The sequence below is a fragment of the Oryza sativa genome, chromosome 4 (genome assembly GCF_034140825.1).
Source record: "Oryza sativa Japonica Group chromosome 4, ASM3414082v1".
In the NCBI taxonomy this organism is placed as follows: Eukaryota; Viridiplantae; Streptophyta; class Magnoliopsida; order Poales; family Poaceae; genus Oryza; species Oryza sativa.
The window spans coordinates 4,724,078-4,746,581 of record NC_089038.1 but is presented as its reverse complement, the minus strand read 5'-3'; the positions used below and the strand labels follow the sequence as shown (position 1 = coordinate 4,746,581).

Below are 22,504 nucleotides of genomic sequence, written 5' to 3'. Positions count from 1 at the left end.
GCCCCTCAATAAATGAAAAATAAGTGGGGTTGGATGGAGAAGTGGGGGTAAGATGAGAAGAGATTTGAATGAGGAATAATTGATGAGATAAATAATAGTACTGTTTGTAGTGTTATAAATTTTTATATTTTAGAAAAGTATTCAAATACTATAAGTTCTTAATCATAATTTGGAACGGAGAGAATATTATTAAATGAAGGTGGAGTAAATTTAACAATTCAAATATCTCGCGACACCCAAGCAAGAGTACCACACAGACATGCACAGTACAGAGTACATGATACATCGATGCGCCAGCATAAAAATTGAAATATCCAGACGGAGCAAAAGTTAGACAAATTATCCATCCTATATTTCAATTTGCTACGACCAAATATACACTTAAGAGCGATCAATAATTAATTGCATTCTAAAAATCGGTAGCAGAGCCGAAGAAAAGAGCAAGGCCAAAAAGCATATACATGATTGCATAAATGCATGATAAGAATGTGGTGAAGTTTATGCGATCATGTAATATAAAAAGTTTTAGGATTAAAGATACATATTAAAAAGGTTAATAAAATTAAATGAGGATTTATTGTGATTGGTTTAAAAGAGGAGGTAGGCAGTAACAAGGCTCAATGTGAGTTATTCTCCGGTTTTCTGGGCTGGTTCTGGTTGTAACTTCATCTCACAACTTATTTGTGACGACAATATATATTGTTGAGTAATATATTTCTCTTTCCTTATAAAAAAAAGAGAAGGTAGGTAGGGAATTTTAATGTTAGAAGATTGTGATTGGTTGAAAGAAATATATTTTAGGTGAAATTTTAAATGCTAAACATTGTTATATTTTATAACAAAGAGAGTAGTGCTTATGTGTAAAAGGTGCGTTAATTTCTTGATTTAATTACCTCGAAAGATATGATTGCATAGTTGCATTCCAAGAGATGCTAAGGCCCTGTTTAGATCATCCAATGTTGCCGTTTTAAAGCACTTTTTGCTATTTTGGATCTAAACACTAGTAACAAAACTTGGCAATTTGGCATTTGGCATTTGCTAGTCTATAGTAGCAAATTGTGCCAAAAAGTGCTTTGGGACCACTCCCTCTTTCTTTCTATCTCTCACTTTAGTGCTAGAATGGCAAAAGTTTAGGATGCATCTAAACACCAACTAGTATTTTTGCAATACCAAAACTTTTACCACCAAAACTTTTGCCATTTGCTATTTGCTATTCCAAATGGATCTAAACAGGGCCTAAGATGTTAATTGCGTCCACATTAATTAAGAACCCTATATTAGCACATTACATTGGAAAAACATTCTTGAACGACCGAACGATCACTGCCACCAGCCGTCCCGTTAGGAGAGTTCATAAACGGCGTCACTGCTGGTTTTCTAATTAGTAACATGAAGAGAGGGCAATCAATGTACAGTGATACTACTAGAGAGTATCACCGCTGATCGATCTTGAACAGGCAGTATTGGTAAGTAGGTATCAACCCGGCCAGAAAAGATATACAAAGCAATATGATGCATCTATATATTGTTCATACATGCATGATATACACATATTCATACATCGACAATATTGCACTTCATATCATTGCCTCAATCTATTGAGAAAAAGTACAAGGAAATTAAAACAAGAAAATTATGCAAACCACGCTACTACAAAACCATTATTGTAAACACATCCTCTCCAGTTTTACATGCAGTCTAGCTAAAGATACCCACATGTGAAAATGGATAATTAAGGGATCCCAAAGACCCATAAGTGAAAATTGGTTTTTTATAGACAAACCAATTTTTACATATGGACCGCTTAAGAGCCCGGTTGAAAAAAACCACCTTTTTTGCTTATGGGTCTCTTTACAGCTCTCGGGGCTATCGATTGAGAAAATACCGACAAGATATAAAAGGCAAGGGCTGGAGCGCGGCTATAAGACACAATGTCTTACTCCGACTTCTCCCATTCTCCCATCGCCTCCCTCTCTCCTGGTGGCTTTTCCTCTACTTCGCCACTCCACCTTCCCTTTGCCTCTCCCCATACATAGCAGCAACCGCTTCGGGTGGTCGAGGTGGAGGTGACTGGCTTTGGGCTGCAACAGCGGCAGGCTTGGGCGGTGGCGGCCATGGGAGTAGTGGATTTGCCGCTAGAGGCAATAGGAGGTGCGGATCCATTGGCGGCGGCCTTGGGAGGGGCGGATCCGCGGCCGAGGAGGTCGGGGACGGTGATGCCGGATCTACCGCTAGAGGCCATGGGAAGGCATCCACCGGCGGGGGCCTTGGGAGAGGCGGATCTGCCACCGAGGAGGTCGGGGACGGTGATGTCGGATCTAGCACTAGAGGCTATGGGAGGGGCCGATCTGCTGCCGAGGAGGTCGGGCACGGTGATGCCGGATCTACCGCTAGAGGCCATGGGAGGGGCAGATCCATCGACGGCAGCCTCGGGAGGGGCGGATCCGCCACCGAGGAGGTCAAGGATGGTGATGCCGGGTCTACCGCTAGAGACCATGAGAGGGGCGGATCCACCGGCAACGGTCTTGGGAGGGGCAGATCCTCTGCCGAGGAGGTTGGGGACGGTGATGCCGGATCTACGGCTAGAGGCCATGGGAGGAGCGGATCCACCGGCGGCGCCCTTGGGAGGGGTAGATCCATCGCCGAGGAGGTCGGGGATGGTGGATCCAGCGTTGTGGAGGTTGGGAACAACGTCTAGGTGCATGCATAACATGTGGTAGTTTAAAAACATTTAACCATATCTTCTCATTAATATGCGATGCAAAGACGTGTGAGATGAGGCGACATAATGATAGAGGCAAGTTTATAAGGTGATCTCTTCTTCCACCTCCTTCGTATACTATACTCCACAAACTTGTGAATGGTTCCTTCCTCTTCATTGTTTGGCATCGCACTTGTAATGCCTATCTCACTATCAACACCTCCGGTGATCTCGTTATCAATGAGAAGAGAGGAAAGAAGGGAAGATTATTGCTCACCCGTCCTACCATGTTATAGAGGTAAAATTACTTTGATTTTTTTTACTCTTTAGTAGATGTGTTTAAAATAGTTTTGATCCCTCTTTTGGTTGATCTCCTCGCCGGTAGCTGCCCCTTCCTCCTCCATCCTTCAGGAACCACCGTGCTGGAGATGGATAACACCTTTAGTATAGGTAAGAGATGAAATCCTACAAATGCACCTGAAAAATGAGTTACACTAAGAAATATAGCCTGGCCACCATCCAAATTTATCACGTGCTCCCACATATAGAAGGATTCTAGAAGCTAATTAGGGGCAAAAAAAAAGATTTTTTTTCTTTCTCCCGTCATTTTGTTTTGGTGGTATCACCGACCTTTGTTTCCCATTATTCAATACAAATGATGCAAGTTCTAATCCCAGCCAGAGTCAAAAGCTTTCAGCCTCACCTTCTCGGTTATGTTTATCAGTCAGGATTTAAATTTTTAGCTTTAGATTTGAAGTTGATTTTAGGACCTTTTATCATAGTTTATTTTCCAATCTTTATTTAGAACATTAAAAATACATATATAAAATTTTAATTTACAAATTATTTTATATTTGTAAATATATCATTTCGTCTTTTCTCTAATATGTCAAAGGATGGGGCTCTTTTGGTTTGTTTGGTAGTTGGGTGGTGATGTAGCAGCAGCAGGGGCCGGCCAAACCGGGCTCGGGGAGGGCGAAAACCAGGGAAGAGAGGCGCGCAGCCAAACCGCCCGACGGCGCGCGCACCACGCGCCCCCCGCAGTCCCCGGACACGTGTCACCCCCTCGCCACGTCGCGTCCATGCGGGCCCCACCCCCCACCCCCCACGGAAACCACCTCCCCCCAACCCCAACCCCTCTTCTTCTACCTCCCTCCTCCTCTTCCCTCTCCTCCTCCTCCCTTCCCATGATCGGTGATGGTGATGGCTAGCGCCGGCGTCAACATGCCGGGTGGCGATGGGGACCACCCCCCCGCGGCCGCCCAGGAATGCCACCGCCTGCGCAGGCGCCGCTACGTCCCCGCCGCCGCCGCCGCGTCCGAGGACGGGGACAACAGCAGCAACGGTGGGGGCGAGAAGAGGAGCCTCCCGGCCTCCTCCGCGTCGCCGTCCCCGTCCCCGACCTCGTCGGCGGCTTCCTCCGACTGCTCGTCCGACCGCGACGACGACGGGTGCTCCTCCACCGCCGGCGCCGCGGCGCGGCGGCTCCCGCTCCCGTCCGGGGCGTCGACGGCGGCCGCGGTGTGGCCCGTCGCGTTCGGGTCCGTCTCGCTCGCGGGGCGGATGCGCGACATGGAGGACGCCGTCTCGCTCCGGCCCTCCTTCTGCACCTGGCTCGACGGCTCGCCGATGCACTTCTTCGCCGTCTTCGACGGCCATGGCGGCCCCCATGTACGTCGCCCCCCCGCTAATCCTTTGCTTAATCCCATCATTATTTCATGCTAATCCTACTCATCATAATCTTGGGTTAGAAAGAAAAAAAAAACAGAGAGAGAGAGAGAGAAAAAGAGATAGAGATTGGATTGATTGATTGCGAAAATGCTGCTGTTGTGTTGTACCGCATTGCACTGTTTGATCCACCTGGCAATGTTCTAGCACCATCGAAACCGAGGTCGACACGTTTTTTTTTTATAAAATTTGTCGTTTAATTTTCGTTTTTGGTTTTTACTACCACTGCTCGATCAGTGACGTGTGTTTGTTTGGTTTTCTCTTTTTTTTGGTGTGATCGATGGACAAAAAAAAAAAAGCAGGTGTCCGCGCTGTGCCGGGAGCAAATGCACGTGATCGTGGCGGAGGAGATGGTGGCGGAGGCGGCGGCGCTGCGGCAGCGGCAACCGGCGGCGATGGAGGAGGAGGAGGAGGAGAGGGCGTGGCGGGCGGCGCTGTCGCGGAGCTTCGGCCGGGTGGACGCGCTGGCGGCGGTGGCGTGCGCGTGCGGGCGCGCCACCGTGCCGGCGTGCCGGTGCCCGCTGTCGGGGCAGACGGGCGCCATCATCGGCTCCACCGCCGTCGTCGCCCTCCTCGTCCGCGACCGCCTCGTCGTCTCCAACTGCGGCGACTCCCGCGCCGTCCTCTGCCGCGCCGGCGACCCCCTCCCCCTCTCCTCCGACCACAAGGTAATCAGCCCTTCCATTCCTACGTGGCACCCTCCTCACACGCACACGTGTCCCTCACACCACGGCTTTGACCGTACCTGCCAAAATATTCCAAGTCTCGCGCTGCCGTTTACCGTTGACTCCTGCGGGGGGTGGGCCCCAGCCGAGGTGTCGCCTCTCCGGAACCTTCGCGGCCGCGGCTGCCTCGCCGGCGACGCGTGGTTGGCCGCCGGCGACCGGAGAAAAAGAGAGAGGTCGCTCTCGCTTGTCGGAGAGACATGGATCGCCTCGCCTTGCCGTGCTCGCCGACGTGGACCCCGCTAGCGTCATCACAAAAAAGATTATCACCTCGTATTAAAAAATAATAATAAAAAAAATAATTACTAGTATCTTTTTTTCTTCTCTTATTATGGTCTGTTTTTGTTTTGGCCCTCTCATTAATGCGAGTAGAAAGGGCAGTGGCAATTTGGAGAATTTGTGGGAACCTCGGGGGTGGCTGCGGAGGGGCGCGGCCCACGTGGTGTTGGGCGGGGGAGGGGGGGGGGATTCCGAAGTGTTTTAGGTGGTGTTTAGATCCAGGGACTTAACTTTAGTTCCTGTCTTTAGACACTAATTTAGAGTATTAAATATAGACTACTTACAAAACTAATTACATAAATAAAAGCTAATTCACGAGACAAATTTTTTAAGACTAATTAATCTATAATTAGAGAATGTTTACTGTAGCATCACATAGGCTAATCATGGATTAATTAGGCTCATTAGATTCGTCTCGCAAATTAGTCCAAGATTATGGATGAGTTTTATTAATAGTCTACGTTTAATATTTATAATTAATTTTCAAACATCCGATGTGATAGGGACTTGAAAGTTTTAGTCCCATCTATACAGGGCCTTAATCCATCGCTTTCCTGGAGGGGGACACGTGTTGCTCTCGCGCGGGGCACGTGGGGGGATAAGACTGGTCAGAGTGTGGGGCCAGCTGCTTTGCTGCTGTCTGGTGGGGCCCACGTGAGCAGTGAGAGGGGGTTGGCCGCCACCTCTGCCACCTGTCCCTGCTCCTGTGTACTGTGAAGTTGCTGTCCCTTTGCCTCTTTTTTTTTCTTTTTTTCTTTTTTATTTTTGCTCTTCCTGAGATGGATTGTGGACCCACACTGGTCAGAGCTTCCTTTTCTGTGGAAAGGGGGAAAAAAGAAGGGGAAAATTGGCTGGGTGTGGTTGGCTGTGGTAGGTCCATGAGGGGGGTAGGAGATGGGGGCAGTGGTTGGTGCGACAATATTCGTGCTGGATGTGGTAGTGTGATTAACCTAATCTTGCTCTTGTATCTTGCTAATCATAAGTGTGATCTTGCTGCTGACGAACCTAGATTACATGGTACTATAATTGACGGTGAATTATGCAGCCGGACCGGCCGGACGAGAAGGCGCGGATCGAGGCGGTGGGTGGCCGGGTGGTGTACCTCAACGGGCCGAGGGTGCGTGGCATCCTCGCCATGTCGCGAGCATTAGGTAATGTCATCGTCATCATCATTGATCTAAATTCTGTCTGCAGGCACTATCTTTGTGTGTTGTGTTTGCTACTCTGCTGTAGAAGAACTGAAATTGCCTGTGTCCTGGGCTACAATGTCTTGGCTGCTAGCTGCACACATGATTCACTTAAGACCACATGATACAGCTAGCAGTGGGTGGCACAATCTGAATGTTTGCGTAGCTAGCTAGCTTTGGATAGAACTTGGAGCCACAATAAAACCAATTTCTGTCGCTCACGTGTTCGTCTTGGCGTGGGTTTTGATTTCACGCGGAAACATGTACTCAATGAGTAAATGTTTCGAAAAGAAGTCTGCTAAGAGCAGGTACAATAGTAGGCTATAAGCCAGCTGCAAACATATTTTAAGAAGATAAATAAGGAGAGAGAAGAGTAGCAGATTACAGATTTGTAGCCAGCTATAGCACAGACTCCAATACGCAGTGTGTGTATGACTGGTGGGACCAGGTATTAATAGTGTATTATGTAACTATTGTATAAATGAGCTATTAGATTGGCTATAGATAAATTGGAGCTAGTAGTTGGCTATAATATTAAACTTGCTCTAATAGAAGTAGTCAGGAGTTGTACTTGTGCACATAATCTGGAGTTAGGGAGACCAATTATATATGGTTGGTAATGCCTTGCCATTCTAGTTTAGTTGCTCTGGATATCATTTGTTTATTGTTCACTAGCCTTTTGGTTTTGCTTGATCATTGGGCTAAACCACTGAAGCTCCATTGGCAAGTCAGTTTCTAAGACGTGTCCAGTTGTTCTTAAACTATCATGTTGCCCCCAACGAGGTTGGGGGAAATGGAAATAAACAAAAGATCGGAAGGTAATACTATATCACAAAGGGTGGTTACATTTGTCGCTCTGCATGTTCTTCCAAACATAAAAAGGAACCTATTGCTCTGCATCTTTCCACCCCTTGACCAATCAAAAACTGCCTGGTGACAGAATCTAGGTCAAATAAGGATGTTCCTGCTTTAAGACTATGAGGAAAATAAGTATTATATGCAAGTTTCGTGGCAGGAAGGTTATGAATATGACAATAGCATGGTACCCTATGAATTTAAGGTTTTTTACACTTTAGTTACATAGGATATTTGCATCTGTCCGAAGGTACCAACTTTTTTTTGTGGTTTATACAATTAACTATGACAAAGATAAAAGGTACAATTCCAGCTTCTAATGAGCTTCTAGTAGATGTTACTTGGCAGTTTGTTGAGTTGATACACAGTCACATCACTGACCCCACCGGTTTGTGCCATATTATCTGGCTTATCAAGAAAATGACCATATGTACCCAGTCCATCTCACTTTAGCCATTAGGCCTAACATTTGGCAGTGCCTGTATGGTGTTATTTCATTTAGTTATATTATCAGATGTCTGAAAGAAGAAAGATGGATTAGACATAAAAGACACGCGTTCATCTCTGATTCACCATCTGTGAAAGTGCTAGCTCTTTTTATTAGTTGCTCTGATTGTAACCTAACCAACTGACTAAAAGAAATGATCTTCATAAATAAGTGGGACATATATGTTTGATTAGGCTAGTGACGTTGTCCTCTGTTGTATCCTAAGTTCCCAATAGTGATGTTACACCTTTTTTAATCTAGCTTTCAGGATTGACAAAGGAAATACCTTGGGTAGTAATAATTTGGACCTTTTGACAATAGAGAAAAGCTCAACTTGCACCATTGTAGAACCTTGTCAGTCTATTTGATTTCAAAACTATATAATTGTACTTCATATCGAATGTTTATAATCAAATAACATAGAAAATATTGTCTCTGCAGATCTGATGTTGTTTCTGATAAACCACTTTTTCTTAAAATAGTTTTTATCTGTCTATCTCACAAGCTCTGTTTTAAACTAGAGTTCAGTGGTAGTATGTTTATATATCAGGTTTCAAGTTGGAGAGGGTTGTATTATATTACAGACACACCATTTTGGTTGTAGGAATTGCCCATTTCACATATAGGAAGCACCACACTACTTATCACTTATTAAGTATTTTGAATCAATGAAGATTCCTACTTTATATAGTAGATTAATTAATATAATGATAATATAATTTATGTGCAGCAGAAGGAAGCAGTTTACTTGGCCCAAAAGGTCAAAGGAAATGTGTTCTTTCAAAATACTTATCTGTCCAACTTGTCATTATAGGCTTATACATGATACATCACCTTCCCTTGATATAGGCAGTACAAATTTCCCTACATTCTAGTAGTTACTGAGTGGTTATAGAATATTTTATGTTTCTGCATCTCACGTTTGCCCCTGTTTTGATGCTTAAGCTTTTCATTGCAAAAGGGCTGGTCCCTGTGTATCCTTTCATTGTAGCTTCAGAGGTATCTGTGGCTTAAATATTTGGATGGAGTTCTTGAAATGCCGTAGCCATAATAATGTTCTCGATTTCACTAGTTCGTTAGGTTTATATGTGTCATCTTCTCCTTTTTCTTTCATGAAACTAAATAGGATTCCTGAAAATACTATGTAATACCATGAATCTTCTCATTTACTAGAATTCAATGCAATACCATTTGAAATGTTTGAAAATTTATTTCCTTTCCTGTATATTACTTACTTTATGAGATTCTTTATGTAAACTAATTCAGTATCATGTATGTTACTCTCAATTATTCTAAATATGTTCACGCAGGAGACAAGTACCTAAAGCCTGAAGTCATATGTGAGCCAGACATCACCATAACCGTGAGGACCGTCGACGACGAATGCCTCATCCTCGCGAGCGATGGGATGTGGGATGTGATCTCAAACGAGACGGCCAGCGATGTCGCTCGACAATGCCTTGAAGACGGGAGCCCCACCAGTGGGCGTCGCGCAGCTAGGAGCGGCGAAGCCGCTTCCAGCAGCGCCGGTGCTCCGGCAGCAGCGGTAGGCCAAGAATCTGAGCCTCGCTGCTACCGTGCCGCTGCTCTCCTTGCGCGCCTCGCCCTCGGCAGGGAGAGTTCAGATAACATTAGTGTCGTTGTGATTGATCTGAAAGGAAGAGGGTAGGCAGAGATCATGGAGGTAGCCTGGTCTCAGATCACAATAAGAATTTATCTGGCTGCTTCATTTTCCTTCATGTTTTAGCCTTTGTTATGTTCAACCCTCACAAAAGCAAGCTCTAGTAGTGGTTGTTAGAACAAAGGGAGGAGTTGTTTCTGAAAGTTGGGGTGGTCTGAACTCTGAAATTTTCTTTGTTCTTTCTTTTTTCTTCTTTCAATTTTACTAGCTTCCTAGTAGTTCTTTGTCGGTTATGTTCACTGGGAAGAGTCCAGTGGAAAAAAAAAAAGGAGAATGGATGCAAACATTGCCATCCATAGAGATAAAAGGAGATAACAAAAAAGAAATTGCAAATATGCAAAATGTCATGAGACATTATGTACATTATTTATTATTATATTCCATTTTCTCATGGAGCCCTGTGGCTTGCAGTTACTGTTTTTTTGTGGATGCCTGTTAATCTATCTATGATCCAATCAAATGTAGTTACTGACAAATCAAAGTGGGACATGTATAGTCTCATTTCGCTTATGTTTATAAGCCATCTTATTAAAACTTAATTTTCAAGGTGTTTTTGTGATTTTTTTAATTATAGTCTTTTTTACAGTATGTGCTTATAAATCAGTAAGGATAAGTTATACCCATAAATTAATTTTTTTAGAATTTAAACTATTTTACTTTAGTTATTAGTAATTAATAAACGGTTCCATAAAGCATATATGCATAAGCGACAAGGAGAGTGACAAAAGACCACCTCCCCTTTTCAAACTCTTTGGTCTTTTAGGCAACTAGACGTACGTACAAAACCTAAACACGCCACATTCACATCACAATACTTGCGTGCTCGTATTACCTGTGCATGCTATAAGCATGCTTGAAATGTTTGGTGATGCCAAATATTCCTAGAGTAGGGGTAAGTGCAAACTCCCTGAATATGCAAGAATATACTTACAAAAATACGATGGTCCTAAGAACAGATGATAGTCCTTCTCTCCAACATTGGCTCTGTTCGGCGGCAGGTATGGCTCTGTTCGGCAGGTATGGCTGCTGCAGCCGCTGCGGCTGCGGCAGTTCAAAGTCGCTGTAAGCTGCAGCAATTTTGAATTGCTGCAGCCGCTGCTAAACAAATGGCAGCCGAACACACTCATTTTCTTTTGACTAATAACGAAAGAACAATTCGTCATATTTACAAATATATATTGATATTTGCATGCAAACATTGAGGAGTCAATGCAATATTTCCAGACAATTGGTCCAATGACTAAACACACAGAATGAAATATTCCAATGGAACAATTATCTAGTGAAACATACCAGTATTTTGTTGTTTTTATGCGGCGTTTCACTTTTCGGCGTTTCACTTTTCTGCTGTAACTATGACACGATCGTACTAAAACATGTGACTGTCCAATGAAACATTATAGCGTTCCATAGAATTGAAATGATAAGCAATCCGATCCTTAGTCATGTCTATTTAATTATTTAAATAACTTCGATTCAATTCGTACAAATGAATTTTGAAAAAAGTCCGAATTACCTTTGAACTTTTGCACACATCCGATTTACCCCTAGATAACAATACAAACACTTTTAAATGTGGACTTTGTAATCCGGATAAATTACTCTCTAAATCGATTTGAATGTGGTTTTGGTCCTACGTAGGCGCACATGTGGCGCTGGCCCCACATGTCAGCCTCCACCTCATGCTTCCATACTTACATATCAAGCTAGTGGACCCTACATATCAGTTGCTATGTCCTCTTTCTTCATCTACTGCTAGAGCATCATCGGACGCTGCTTGGTTGCTGTCGTCGAACGCCAGTTGTCCAGCTCCTCTTCTCTCTCAATCTCTCCCCACAGCGTCATTTCGGCAGCACCAACTCCACCGCGCGGTCGATGCTAGAGTTCCTCCGCTCCCTCGTTGTGCTACCAAACACATAAACCTACTGCTCCCTTATGGCCTCAACAACACAACTTAGATCTAGCAAATACGACGGAAGCAATGGTGAACTCACGGCGGAGGCGATACAGGTGGTTTCAAGCTTGAAGTGGAAGAGCGGTGAGATTGACGGTGAGCTCCATGAACTCAACACCACTCGCCTATGCTAGCTCCACCACGAAGCATCGCCTCTTTGGATCTTGGTTCCACTTTGCTCCGCTGCCAAGAGTCAACTCTGCTAGCTCCGCTAGCGTGCATTGCCCCAAAACCCTAGTGTTGCTTGCCTTAGGAAGGGGCGCAGAGGAGGGGAGAAGAAGAGGGATTGGGCGAACAAGTGGGTCCAATAAAATTTTCTTTTACTTGTTTTGGCTGACTGACTATCACATGTGTGTCACTAAAGAGCAAAACCGCCCTAGAGTGTCGCGGGGTGGGGGGGGGTAATTTGTCCACTTTGCAAAGTTGATGGGTTTAAAATGTTATGTATTGTTATTCAGGGGGTAACTTGGATGAGCGCAAAAAATCATAGGGTAATTCAGTCTTTTTCCGATAAATTCCTTTACTACATTGAATCTTCACAAAATGTTTACCATTAAAACACTCAAAAATCCTAAAACCACTAATATTTGGACTTGATGTGCATAAATGAGATATTGATATTTATTGTGAAAAAAATTACTACTACTATGAAAAAAAACAACGGTTTATCCAAGTACATTAGAAATCGAAAACGCTCAGTGTCAGGCGCCACGCTCGCACACGTCGTGACTCCAAACACCCTGAAGCCTTCGATGGCGTGGTGGCCGGTGTCAGGAAGTCCTGGTGGGTAATCACCAAATGTTCAGTACGAGTACATCCAGTTCCGGGGCAAGATTAAAGGCGGTGATATGCGGTGGCCTTAGCGTCGAGCTCGTGTGGCTAGGCAGCGATGACCCTTCTCTCCTTAAACTAGGGGTGGAACCACGAGTAGGGCAGTTAAGGCTAAAGCATATGTAAATTATACTGTACTCTCTTCATACTTATAAAGTAAGTCGTTAAGGACAATACTTAAGTCAAACCTTAGAAATATAAATCATAAATAACTCTCAATTTGTTGAGTTTAAAAATGTAAAAAATATATGAATAGATTTGTCTTGAAAAATAATTTCATAAAAGTATAATATATTATTTTTTAATAAATATTTTTATAGAAACAAGAAGTCAATGTTGTGTTTTGGAGATCGTGTCGCTGTCCAAAACGATTTTCTTTACGAGTACGGAGGGAGAATTGATTAATTGAGCCATGTGTCTGGAGAAATTTTTGGCTCTACCACTGCCTCAAACCTTTCGTCTCGTCTCGTGTTTGAGGAGGTTGGCACTGATGTCTCACCGTTGGGACCATGCAGGAGTGGAGTACGAGAATACCAAATGGGTGTGTACGGTGCTTTTTCGATGTTTCAACCGATGTACTTGATGTTTCTTTGTGTCGAAATGTTTCAATGGTTGAAATTCTATATTTCGTACGTTAGAAAAAAAATTTCAATTCATAATTTGAATGTGTTTCACCGTTTTTAATAATATGAAACATGTTTCTATATAGTGGTGAAAATTTTTTCGATGAGCAGGGAAACAATGCTCGATTTGTTGGAAAACAAATTGGGATGTAGTAGTTCCGATTTCGATTAGAAATTTTGTGGTTGCACTACAACTTAGGTAAAAAAAAGAAAAAGAAAAAGAAAGCCGTCTGTGTCGTGGACTTGACTTTTTTTTTTAACGTGTGATGACTCTAACCCTTTGCTTCTTGTCTCCCAAGCTTACAAGACTAATAATTCTTACTAGTACTACTCAGCACGATTTAGAAAGAGTCTTTATAATTAACATCCGAATAGACAACGAATCCACTCTCAGCGACCACAAACCCAATCCCAAGAACCCGTTCGATCGATGGCTGCTTCCGACGTGCACCACGGCGGCGCCACGCCGGCGGCGGCGGCGACCGCCGTGCCGTGCGTCACGCTCAACTCGGGCCACGCGATGCCGGTGCTGGGCTTCGGCACCGGCTCGTCGACCCCGCCGGCCGACCTGGCGGCGACCATCGCGCACGCCGTGCGCCTCGGCTACCGCCACCTCGACACCGCGGCGGTGTACGGCACCGAGGGCGCGGTCGGCGCCGCCGTCGCCGAGGCCGTGCGCTGCGGCGCCGTGGCGTCCCGCGGCGAGCTGTTCGTCACCACCAAGCTCTCCATGGCCGACGCGCACCCGCCGCGCGTGGTCGCCGCGCTCCGGGAGTCGCTGTCCCGGCTCGGCCTCGACTACGTCGACCTCTTCCTCATCCACTGGCCCGTCGCCATCGGCAAGAAGGACGCCGCCGGCGAGCTGACGTGGGACGACCTGAGCCGCGGCCTGGTGCCGTTCGACATGGAGGGCGTGTGGCGCGGCATGGAGGAGTGCCACCGGCTGGGCCTCGCGAGGTCCATCGGCGTCAGCAACTTCTCCGCCGCCAAGATGTCGCGGCTGCTCGCGCTCGCCGCCGTGCCGCCGGCGGTGAACCAGGTGGAGATGAACGTCGGGTGGCGGCAGGAGAAGGTGCGGGAGGTGTGTGGCGAGGGCGGCGTCGTCGTCGCCGCCTACTCGCCGCTCGGCGCGCACGGCGCGCACTGGGGCTCCGACGCCGTCATGAACAGCGGCGTGCTGCACGACGTCGCCGCCGCGAGATGCAAGACGATCGCTCAGGTAAAAAAAAAAAAAACTAAGAAAAAAATCAATTAAAATCGTTGACTTCTACAATTCTATTGACATTAGCTGCTCCAGTTAAAATACTGAATTATTATTCTTTGAAACTATTCTCTCCGTCACATGGAAAATAAATCTAGAATGAGATGTGACGGTTGCCGCCATGAGAGGCAAGATGATTGCTCAGGTGATAAAATAAAACTAAGAAAGAAAAAGTTCAGACTGGTTGACTTCTACAGTTCAGAATGGTATTAGCTGTTTCAATTAAAATAATTGAATTGTTGTTATATAAACTTGTGTACTCCAATGATTTTTATTATAGTTTGACCTTTTTCATGGTTTATGGAAGTATAGAATGGCCATGGTGCTAGGAGAAAATAACCACGACAAGAATTAAATTTGATAAATGAAAAATTTACAACAATCAAAATAGACTCTGCTGAAAAGTCCTGTTTGGCCTCGAAAAGGGGGCGGGGTTTAGTAGTGTGAGTTGGTGGAGAAACTAATTCTCAATAATTCATAGGTGTGAAGTGGACACACAACAAGTCATATATGCTCCAGAATTTAGAGTTAATCGTTATGCAGTTTTTTAAAAATTTTGGATGAAAATTTAGCAATAGACTTAAAACTTTGAATATGTTGCTTATTTTTTTTGGTTGGTGTCGTTGTGTCTTTTTTTTTTATCTACTGTTGTTTTATTCTATCCTACCTGAGCTTTGAGAAAAAAAAATGTAATGGTTGTAGTTTCAGTTGCAGTAACTGAAGCAAATGCTAAATTTAATATCAACTAAATGAACCTTACCCTCTAAACTCCTGTTATCTCTCCCCTCTAAAAAAAACTCCTGTTATCTCTCATCTCAAGTTAGTCCCCATCATTGCTAATGCGAAAATTTTACCTAACACCTCTGGAACACAGCTGCCATGCCATCTGGTCTAATTTCCTCCTACACACTAGAAAAATACAGCTATTAAGGCATGTTTAGTTCGCGAATTTTTTTTATCACATCGGATATTTGACAGGATGTCGAAAGGAATTTTTGGACACTAATGAAAAAACTAATTTCATAACTCGCATGAAAACCGCGAGACGAGTCTTTTGAGCCTAATTAAGCTGTCATTAGCTCATATGGGTTACTGTAGCACTTTGACTAATCATGTACTAATTAGGCTCAAAAGGTTCGTCTCGTGATTTCCAAACAAATTGTGTAATTATTTTTTGTTTTCAAAAATATGATATGATGTTTTTGGGAAAAAAAAATTTAGGAACTAAACCAGGCCTAATTGTCTCCCCAAATAACTGAATTCACAATCAATAACAGTAATATTCCCTTCGTCCTAACAAACAAGGAAAATGCAAGACCAAAAATTCGATCGATTGGGTTAATTACATACATAATTACAGTATTCAATTAACAAAGGTTTATATCCTACAGTTTTATGTAAAACTACTATATATATACAAACATCAATATATAACTCAATTAATTAATTATCTCTTGGTTTGTGATGCAGGTGGCGTTAAGGTGGCTGTACGAGCAAGGCGTGTGCATGGTGGCGAGGAGCTTCAACGAGGGCCGGATGAAGCAGAACATGGACATCTTCGACTGGGAGCTCAGCGACCAAGACAAGGCGATGATCGCCGGCGTGCCGCAGCGGCGAGCCTGCCATGGAAACTACTTCGTCTCGCCGGACGGCCCGTACAAGTCCCTCCACGACCTCTGGGACGGCGAGATCTGACGACGGCAACGACTAGATCTCTATTCGCATCATTGTGCTGGTCAAAATACTGTCTTGTGTTTATATGGATCATCGATGCTAGGTCATTCCCAACTCAATAATTATGATGGTGTCTATAGCATTAAATAAGCTGCCACCTAGGATAAAAAATGATGTGGCAAGTGGATAAATAAGAAAAGAGAAGGAAACCATGTCTTGCATGAGACATCCAAGACATTATGTGAGATAAGTAGTATTAAATTTAAGTATGAAATAGTGGTGTTTGCATTGGAAGAGTAGTGTCTAGTACATGATGTGAAGTTTATAGAAACTACGTATAGTGTCTTGAGTTAAAAATGGCCTTATTATTAATAAAGACCGCCATAAATTTTTTATAAACATACGAGTACCTATCTTATACTATATCGCTAATCTCTAGTAACTCGTGAGTCCTGACCTACTACTAGTTAGAGAAATTATATTTTGCCACTCATTTTGAAGTAAAGAACAATTGAAGAATAGAGTTATTAATCTGTCATAACAGTTCTAGATTATGAACTGTTTGGAGGCATCGACGTTGCCGCAGCAGCTGCAGAACTCCAGGACAACCATGGCTGCTTACGGTTGTTGGTGTAGGGAACTAATCCTTTCGTACGTAAAACGAAACAACTCATTAGCGTATAATTAATTAAATATTAGCTATTTATTTTTAAAAAATGGTTGAATATATTTTTTAAGTAACTTTCGAATAGGAATTCTTTAGAAAAACATACCATTAAATTGTTTGAAAAATGTACACGTAAAAAACGAGAAAGATAGTTAGAAAAATAAGGTAAAAAACACAACCTTACTGCTGGGTAAAGAACATAACATTTTACTGCTGTGTCTAAGACCGTACCTAGAAATTGAAGGCCTATGTGAAAGTACTCCCTCCGTCCCATAAAAAATCAACCTAGTACTGGATGTGACACATTCTAGTGCTATGAATCTAGACATACTCTGTCGGTATGTCTAGATTAATTGTACTGGAATATATCACATTCAGTTCTAGATTCGTTTTTTTTTTACGAAAGGAGTATATATTGAGCCTGAATTGAAAAGATGTGGTGACCTACGACAGATAGCCACAACCGTGTACTGTACACACTGCCGTGGCCGGTGGTGTATAGTCGTGGACACACAGAAGTCAGGCAGCTAGGAGCTTGTTCATTAATTCGTGCCGTCTGTACGTGCCCATTAACCATCCTTAAGTAGCGGTGCTGATTGTTTTGAAAAAAAGATCGAAGTAGTGTCCTAGCGGCGACGGTGTGGGAAAACCGAGTCTTAAAAAAGCGAGACGATGCGATGTGTGGTGCATGTTGGATGTTAGTTTGATCAAACGAGACAACATGAGAACATACATTCTTTTTTGCCTGTTGTTTGAGCTTTCAAATTAATACTAAATTGCTCAAATAGCTTGTTGGGCTTTCCATACGTGTAATACGTTTTCATTTCTTTGCTATTATAGTTAGCATGGATAGGATAATTACGAATTAGTACTAGTAGTTATAGATTTGGGGGCCTTGAACATGTGCACACTTTACATCGGTGGATATACGGCCCCTGCTGCCATCGACAGTTACCATACAGGAAGCTCACCCGTAGCAGGGTCTGCTTCCTGGGCCGCACTACCGATGATCTTTCTCAGCCGCCACGCCTAGCCCCATCCTGCTCACGGGCACTGCCATGTTGAACGTGTTGGAATTAATAGATGGGTTAAAGCCTATTCGAAGATTAATTCTTTGGAAAATTACAAAAGTCCACCTCATGGGATGGTATGCATGTGGAGTTTAGTACCACCTTACTTATTCTAGCGGATGGGGACCTCCTTAAAAGGGAGGATGCCCTCCTAGCCACTTGAAGCATGTGTGGTGGAGAGAAGAGGCGGAACACACGCACGCACGCAAGTCAAATGGTCCGCAAAATTGGCTCCTTTTGTAATTTTGTTTTGCTGCGGGAAATTTTGGAAACATTCTGAAAAATCCAGTGCGTGAAAACGGCGTGGAGTCCGAGTAAGTTACGCGCGGCTTATCCGATTCGGTTACTGTCGAAACATGAATTCGGCAATAATAAAACGGGGTAGCGCACGAGACCTAAAAGTGGATGGATGCAGAGACAAAGGATTTAGACAGGTTCAGGCCCTCTCAATGAGAGGTAATACCCTACTCCTGTTTGGGGAATTGAATCCGCCGAGTGTGTATTGATCTGACGATCAGGTTGTCTCATATCTGCCCCCTAGAGGGCCTCCTGCCCACCTTATATAGGATGGGGGGCAGGATTACAAGATAGAAACCTTAACCAATACGGTATCGGTTTCCTAAATCAGGACTTTAGGCCGTTCCGTAATATACAAGGAAACGTAACACCCAAGTCATGATCTGTTACATATTACATAGATATAAGTTATCCCCTATAACTAGTCGGATAACCATGCCCTGTGGGTATGGGGTACCCATAATATCCACAGTAGCCCCTGAGACCTTCGCAGTCGAAAAGATAATCTTCTCTCGAACCAGATTACTCCAAAGCCGAGTGCTTCAATCATCTTTGTCATGGTCTCCCGAGTACTTTTACCAAATCTGAAGACTGTGGAGGGCTGAAAAATAAAGTCAGGTGCATCGAATAGATGCACCTAATAGGTGTAGCCCCCGACAATGTGGTTAATTGAACAAACCAAGCATATAGTCAAGGAATAAATAATCCAACCAACCAAGTGGTTTTGATAATCGTAATCAACCAAGTGACTTGATATCAATATATAGTATATGCGGTGTGAATCCTCCAAATAACATGATCCGAGTGATATACCAAAATAGCTATAAAAAAGCTCGTATATTGTGAATAAAGAAATTTCCAAAGTATTGGGCATACGCCATGCGCACACTGCTTTAACAGATGTGCTTAAGTCCCTAGAAGACACATGGTTTCACCACACCTGGAAATATATGGCATATGTGGTGTAAAATCCGAGTAAATAAACTCATAAAGGATTTACCAACCGCCTAGAAAAATGACCATAATATATAATCAGCCTAAGCCATAATATTGGTCAATAAAAATGCACACTTACGTGGCAAAAAGCAATGATATTATATCCAATCAATTGCTTGATAAACCCAAACAGCACCTTGACTATATAAAAAAGTCAGCGGGGCAGCTATGTAAAGCTTTACTGTTTGACACCTTTTAAGATGCATCGTACCAACTCCTAAAAAGTCGAGTAACTGCGGTATAAAAGGATTTTAAGGTATTGGGCACTTGATCACGCGCACTTTGGCCTAAGCGAAAAGTGCCTAAGTCCCTAAAAGAACGTGACAGGCCACACCTGAAAATATGGGCTGCAGACATATTAGGCCTAGGCCAAAACATATGCCTTCGACACCCTTTAAAGGATGACGCATATAACATGCTCCCGAGTAATAAATCTTCCGGGTAATATAGATCAAGCGTAGCTCATATGAATAGCTTCTGATCTGAATGATTATCCCTTATGGGATACTCCAAAATAAATATAATAATTGAATCCCGACTGGCGCAAGTATTCGGTTGATAGCCCTTACGGGGAATAATAATTGGTCCAGTCTTTGAGCATAGAAAATAGACTCATGACTATGAATCCATGTGGAATGTATCCGGAACAAGTCCAAATTGGAGATATAATCCTCACGCTTGAGTTGATGAGCCCCTGAGCATATAGCTTGTCCTTCTGTCATAGTCAAAATTGCTTATTGGCAATAGCTGACGCAGTCGGCATGGAGATGAAATGACCAACATGAAGACGAAATTGCTCATCAAAAGTAATGGAAGATGTCATTGGTAGTAAAAAACAGTGACACCAATCAAAGGTAATGAAGTTGCACAGCCGTGGAGGCGAAGAAACCAATCGGCAGCAGACAAGTCAGCCAACAGTGAAGATGAAGGCATCCAGCAACATCGACAAAATTGAGCAGCCATGGTGGCGAAATAATCAGTCGGTGACAGATGAGGCAGCCGATGAAGAAGATGAAGATGCCCATTAGTGGCGACATAATAAGCCATCCGTGAAGGCGAGGATACCAGTCGGTGGTGACGAAAGCAAGCCGACGGTGAAGATGTAGACACGTATCAAAGGCAATAACGAAATCCACCAATCATGAAAATAAAGAAAATAGTCGACGACGACAAAGGCAACCGTCAGTAGCAACAGAGATGATCGACTATGATGACGAAATTGCTCATCAAACAGTAGTAGAGTGGGCTATGTTGAAGAGGCTTGACAGTATGTTGATGAAGATGACGATGTTGGTGATCCAGCCAATAGCAGTGTAGCAACCAATGATAATGACAAAGACGCTCATCAGCATTTGCATAGTAGGTCAACCATGAAGGTGAAATAATAAGTCGGCGAAAACATAATCATCCATTAGCAACAGCGGAGATGTCAGGGCCGATGAAGCAGAGGTGCTGGTGATGATGTCTGTCACACCCTGAAAATTTTAAAATTTATAAATTGTTGTTTAAATGGAATTTTTAGAAATAATTTTAAAAGTCTTGAAGAGAAGATCTAGTTTTAATTAATAAATTCCAATATAAAATGGGGCCAGATAAAATTTCATCAAATACTTTGCTTAATTCTATAATTCCTAGATTTTTCTGGGATTTATTTGAGCTAAGGAAGTATTTTTAATAAATGGAATTGCATTTAAGAAATAATTTAAATTGAAAAATGTTTTAAAAAGTCTCTTTTGGCTTTGGGCCGAAAGTCGGCCCAAAACCCCCTCTCTCTCCTCGGCCCAGTTCGGCCCAGTCCGCCGCGCGCGCGCCCTTTCGCTGTCGCTGACAGGTGGGTCCCGCCTGTCAGGACCTTCGTCCTCCTTCGGCCGCCGCCGCCGAAACCCTAGTTTCGCGCCGCCGCCGTTTCCTTCCAAATCCGGCTGTTCCTTTCCTTCTCCGGTCGAATCAAAAGAGGGGAAACAATCTCCGGGATCTACTCTACCTTTTCTCCTTTGGAATCTTCGGCTTAATCGGTTTGGAAGTTCATGGAATCGAGTTCGATTCGGATCGACCTCTTTCCTTCGAGCCGCGAGTTTCCTTCGCCGTTGCCGCCGTCGTGGGCCTTTGCCGCCGCCTCCGAGCCCCTTTAAAAGGACCCTCGGTGTCTCCTCTACCCGCCGCCACCCTCGCCTTCGCCTCTCGTCGCCGGAAGAGCTCTAGCGCCGTGTGCCCTAGCTTTGCCGTCGCCGCCGCCGTTCCAGCCGTGCGCCGTCGTCGCTTCAGCCGTCACCGTCGCTCGGGAAGACCGTCGTCGTGGTCGCCATCGCGTCGCCGTTCTCGTCCGCCCCTTCGCCGTTGCCGGAGATCGCCGGAGCTTCGTCGCCGTCGACAACCCGAAGGTTTCCGCCGTTTCCTCCTCGTCGTCGTCCGTTGTTCTTCCGCCGCTGTTTTGGTCACCGGTGTGTTCGCCGCGTCGTCCTCTACATGCTGGTGCCCTCCGTTTGCGTCCTGGTGCCGCCGTTCGCCGGCAAGCGTGCGCCGCCCGAGCCGTCCGCTCCGCCGAGCCGCCGCCGCTGTCGGTGACGTCATCGCTGACGTCATCGGGGTCGTCCGCTGTGAGCCGGTCGTGGACCGTTCGATCTCGGCCGTCCGTTTTGGATTGGTTCGATCTCGGCCGTCCGTTCGTGTGAACCGCCGCCCGTGCGCCCGGTCCACGAAACCCTAGCCCGCTGACGCAATAACCCTTCTTTTCCTTTTCAAAAATAATTCATTATTGCGTCATAATTCAATTTTAACCGATATAAGTGTTTTAATCCGATTTAATCTTTAAAAATTCATAACTAATTCATCTTAGCTCCGATTTAGTTGGTTCAAGTCTCTAAATTTTTCTAAAATTGAGATTTACACTTTAAAAATATCCACATATACTGTTCATGCTTGTTTATGTGCTGTTTTGGTGATTTTGCTCTTTTCTGCTTAGATTCCGTCGTTTCCGGAGAGTCCGTTTTCGCAGAAGAAGAGTTTGAAGAGTTCCAAGGCCAGCAAGGCAAGTCACACAGATCCCAAACAACCCTTTGAGCATGTTGATCCTATTTAAAGCTATTGTTTCTATTCAACTATTGCATCTATTTTCGAATGTCATTGGGTGGAGTTGACCTATTCTTTGTTATGGCCCTTTCGTACTTGATTACCTTATTCCTTGATACCTTGGGGTTATATTAATTTGACTAGTTGAGCTTTATTTATATTGGTTCAACTAGATATTAGATATAATTGCTTAGCCCTGCTTAGAAACATTAGTACACTTATGGGATAACTAATGACTCACTATTATTTCATGATGGCTTATTGATAGTTCACGATGGTCAATCGTGATTAGTTAATTAATTAATGTGCCAACTAAAACCTGATAATGGTGGGTTGTGGGCACATAGTTTTGATGGTCGTGCTCATGACAATTAAGGACCGGTTCACGAGTTTCGGTTGTGAAACATTTATCGTGCCAA

At 44.1% G+C, this 22,504-nt stretch overlaps 2 protein-coding genes across 2 annotated transcripts; both read left to right on the top strand.

Annotated features, from left to right (window-relative positions):
* Window positions 1-3,872: 3,872 nt before the first annotated feature.
* On the top strand, window positions 3,873-10,057 carry LOC9268838 (probable protein phosphatase 2C 37). The gene is made up of 4 exons (XM_066309945.1): window positions 3,873-4,372; window positions 4,732-5,097; window positions 6,479-6,584; window positions 9,273-10,057. The coding sequence occupies exons 1-4, from the start codon at window positions 3,899-3,901 to the stop codon at window positions 9,629-9,631; spliced, it is 1,305 nt and encodes a 434-aa protein (XP_066166042.1). The 5' UTR covers window positions 3,873-3,898; the 3' UTR covers window positions 9,632-10,057.
* Window positions 10,058-13,356: 3,299 nt separating this feature from the next.
* LOC4335054 (deoxymugineic acid synthase 1) lies at window positions 13,357-16,392 on the top strand. The gene is made up of 2 exons (XM_015778674.3): window positions 13,357-14,270; window positions 15,783-16,392. The coding sequence occupies exons 1-2, from the start codon at window positions 13,482-13,484 to the stop codon at window positions 16,005-16,007; spliced, it is 1,014 nt and encodes a 337-aa protein (XP_015634160.1). The 5' UTR covers window positions 13,357-13,481; the 3' UTR covers window positions 16,008-16,392.
* The last annotated feature ends 6,112 nt before the right edge of the window (window positions 16,393-22,504 follow it).